The sequence below is a fragment of the Sesamum indicum genome, linkage group LG5 (assembly GCF_026168435.1).
Source record: "Sesamum indicum cultivar Baizhima isolate 11 linkage group LG5, ASM2616843v1, whole genome shotgun sequence".
In the NCBI taxonomy this organism is placed as follows: Eukaryota; Viridiplantae; Streptophyta; class Magnoliopsida; order Lamiales; family Pedaliaceae; genus Sesamum; species Sesamum indicum.
In genome coordinates, this window is record NC_142661.1 from 12,974,402 (window position 1) to 12,977,849 (window position 3,448).

At 40.6% G+C, this 3,448-nt stretch overlaps 1 protein-coding gene across 1 annotated transcript; it reads right to left on the minus strand.

Annotated features, from left to right (window-relative positions):
• Positions 1-347: 347 nt before the first annotated feature.
• LOC105162273 (uncharacterized) lies at positions 348-968 on the minus strand. Its single transcript, XM_011080278.3, has one exon. It carries the CDS (start codon positions 913-915, stop codon positions 532-534), a length of 384 nt encoding a protein of 127 aa, XP_011078580.1. The 5' UTR covers positions 916-968; the 3' UTR covers positions 348-531.
• Between the last annotated feature and the right edge of the window lie 2,480 nt (positions 969-3,448).

A 3,448-nucleotide genomic window follows, 5' to 3' on the forward strand; every position in this document is an offset into this window, starting at 1 on the left:
TTTTCTTTTTTGTTCTCTCAAGATTTATTTAATTTCAATTCTTTTTAAGATTTTTTCAATATTATAAAAGATTTAAACTTAAATTAAATAAAAGTATATTAATTAATTAAAAAAAGAACTTATTTTTTTATACCAGCTGGTTTTTGTACCAATACTAAAAAATAGGGGAGTCGTATATTTGCAATTTTCCTTTATATTAATTTGATAAATAACTCGATACAGTTCATGTGTTTCTTGCCGTCAAATCTTTAACCATTTCTATTCAACAAGACAAAAAGATCTCAAGTCCTCTATTTTTCAACCACATTAGCATTCCCAGTTAACAATAGAAAGAGAAAAAGAAGCAATTGGAAAAATCATTTGCACTCTGATATCAAGAAATTGGGGGGGGAATCGTAGTTAATATTTACAACTGATTCACAATCTAGAAAGAAAACAAAAGAAAAAAGGTCGTTTTTCTTGAATAGTGCGCCTCAATTTTCCCATCACAATCACCCGCGAAACGGAAAAGAAAAGAACTCCGAGAAAATATCAACTAACGGCAGCAGGCAGGGGCGGAGACGGCGGCAGTCTGGCGGAGAAATTCTTCAACGGCGCCGCATCATCAAATTCAAATCCATCCTCAAAATTCAGCGCATAACTCAATGGATCGTACCTAAAATCCGCCGACGAGTATCTCTTGTGATTTACTCCGCAAAGACCCAACAGACTGCGGCACTTGTCTTTGACCTCCGATAAGGAGTGGTCGTGAGGTCCTTCAGTCTTGACCCAAATGAAGGCCGGATTGTCGTCGGAAGGGGACGGCGGAGAGTCGAGGGGGAGGCGGTGGCGACTGCGGCGGCGGAAGCAGCAGGAGAAACAGAGAGATTGCTTCAGCTTGTGTCTGAAGGATCGGGGGTTGGAGTAGTCCTCCATTGTCGTCGCTTTTTCACTCTGTAGTGTGTGTTGAATGTTTGCGGAGAAGGCGAGAGGGTTGGAATTTATACGTGAGGTGAGGGGAGAGTGAAAAGACGAAAAAGGGCAAGGGACAGGGGGGCAGAGTGGAGGCGATACTGCGGGCGGAACGTGTGGGGAAGGGTGTATGGGACGTGGTGGTGAGAGTGGTGGCGCTTCGATCTTATCCAAATCCAATGGGGTACAAAAACTGCAAAATATTATCATTAAATATTCTTTCTTGGTATTTTAGGAGTGTCCTTTTATTATTATTCGTCACTGTGGCACACAATATTTGTGCGTATGATGCAATTAATATTACAATTTTTATAATTTATAATTTATTTCCATACACAAACTTTATCGTTACTTAATAATATTTCTTGTCTATAAATAAAAAAATTTACATGAAATAAAACAGAAAGTAGCATAAAATAAATATCCCCGGCCCTATCATTTCTCTAAAGAAATGTATCGTTAATCTTGAATGGATAATCTAATTTTATATGAGTCGATATCTAAAATAATGAGATGCACTTCGGAAAAGGATATGGAACGCCAATTTTAGAAAAGATAACATTGACATTATACACATTCATAAAAAATCATGAAAAATGAGCATATTGTTGGGTGGAGGGCCCACTCTATTGGAAAAATTTGTGGCCCAGGACCAAATGGTAGGCCCAACCATTTGGATGGTACAAGTTCGACCTAAGCCGATGACCCGGCCCACCCATCTCATTCACTGATCGATCTCTCTCTCTTCCTCTCTTCAATATCGCTGTTTCCTCCGTTTCTCTTCCTCTTGCCTTGATTTTCATGGCTTTTTTTTGGGGACTTTGTCACTACCGCATTCCTCCATTCTACATTCGAGGGCCGCCTTATAAATATGTGGTCAGTTTGTGGTTGTGGGTAACTTAGTGGCGGAAGATAGCTCTGATACCATGTAAAAATGGCGGAAGCGAAGGAACAAGAAACTACAAATTCCATAGCTATAGCAAGAACTGAAAATGGAGGTTGAAAGCTGTAACTGAGATAGTTTTAATCCTGGTAAAACTTCACTTGATTGAAGAAGAAGACTGTGGCCAGTATATATACAAGTTGAAATATCTAACTGCTATAAACTACCAAAAATCGTGTAAAACTAATAAAAACATAATGAAGTGACTAAAGCGTAAAAACTCTTATTGCTAGCGGTTTACAAGTTCAAATGAAAGAAGTCGCATTCTTACTTATAAAAACGCTAGAACGAAAGGCTGGTAAAAGTGCTTCTGTTGGGTACGAAACCCACGGTGGTATCCTTTATCAACAATGCCTAACCAACTATTACACTTTATATTTTGGAGTACAAAACTCCTTAAGGATTACAAACCAGAGATACAGCAATAATTTGAAAAACACAAGAGCAATAAGATAAAGGAATAAAACCATATTCCGAAAGAGGCTCAGGAACTAAGCCAGATTCAGTCGTTAAAGGGTCACGGTCACCGGGCACCGCACCCACTCAAGCCAACCCACGGTTGCTCCACACAAACTCAGGATCACAGAGATCAACTCGGCAAGTCACAGGTCTCAACAGACTCAACGTTCACACAGAACACTCAGGGAAATGGGTTTCTCACAGAGAGTATCTATTTCCGGATTTTTTGCTCGTCACCGATGAAGGGATGAGGAACTCCCTTTTATAGGTCTCAAGAACCGGTTACAATGGAAGGTGAGGTGGCTTTCCTAAAGCCATTAAGTTGGCTTAGGAAAGCCACCGTGACTGTCGCCGGTGAACGGAGAAGGAAAGGGGAAGTCAAAAAAGGGAACAGAATATTGAGAGAAGAAGAGAGACATTCCGTCGGCGCTGGTGAAGAGAGAAAGGGGTGAAATGGGTTAAAACTAGGGTTTGACAATTATATATAGAAGAGGCACCTGGGTCGGGTCGTGGATCGCAGCGGGTCGAGCATGGGCCTCCAAGTGGGTCGGCCTTATGTGGGCTGGTGCGTAGTATGGGCCTACCAGTAATTAGGTCCTGGGCCACAAATTACAACATGCTCCACCTTGGACCAAGACCCAATTTGGGAAATGGTCCTGGAGTTTCTTTACTGAATCTGGTTGTTTCATCATAGCCAAAAAAGGTTCTCCGTGGACGTACCTGCATAGAAACAATTCGAGAGCACATGTTAGTCAGGGAATAAATGTAATATTTTCAGACATGTATGAAATTTTTCAAGAGGAAGACTTTTGGTACCCATATCCGCAGGGTTGTCCTCGGATTTAATTTTCTCTAATTTTATTACCTCTTTACTGACGATATCTCGAATAAAGTGATACCTTACATCTATGTGCTTCGTACGATCATGAAACACGGGATTCTTACACAACTGTATTGAGGATTGGCTATCAGAGTATACCGTGAGTTTGTTATTGGAGAAGCCAATTTCCTTTATGAGACCATCTAACCATATAGCCTCTTTGAATGCTTCCGTTGTAGCAATGTATTCTGCCTCTGTAGTGGAGAGTGCAACTA

Excerpts from the sequence above, each read along its gene's own strand:
- LOC105162273 (XM_011080278.3), bottom strand. The coding sequence starts at position 915 with ATGGAGGACTACTCCAACCCCCGATCCTTCAGACACAAGCTGAAGCAA.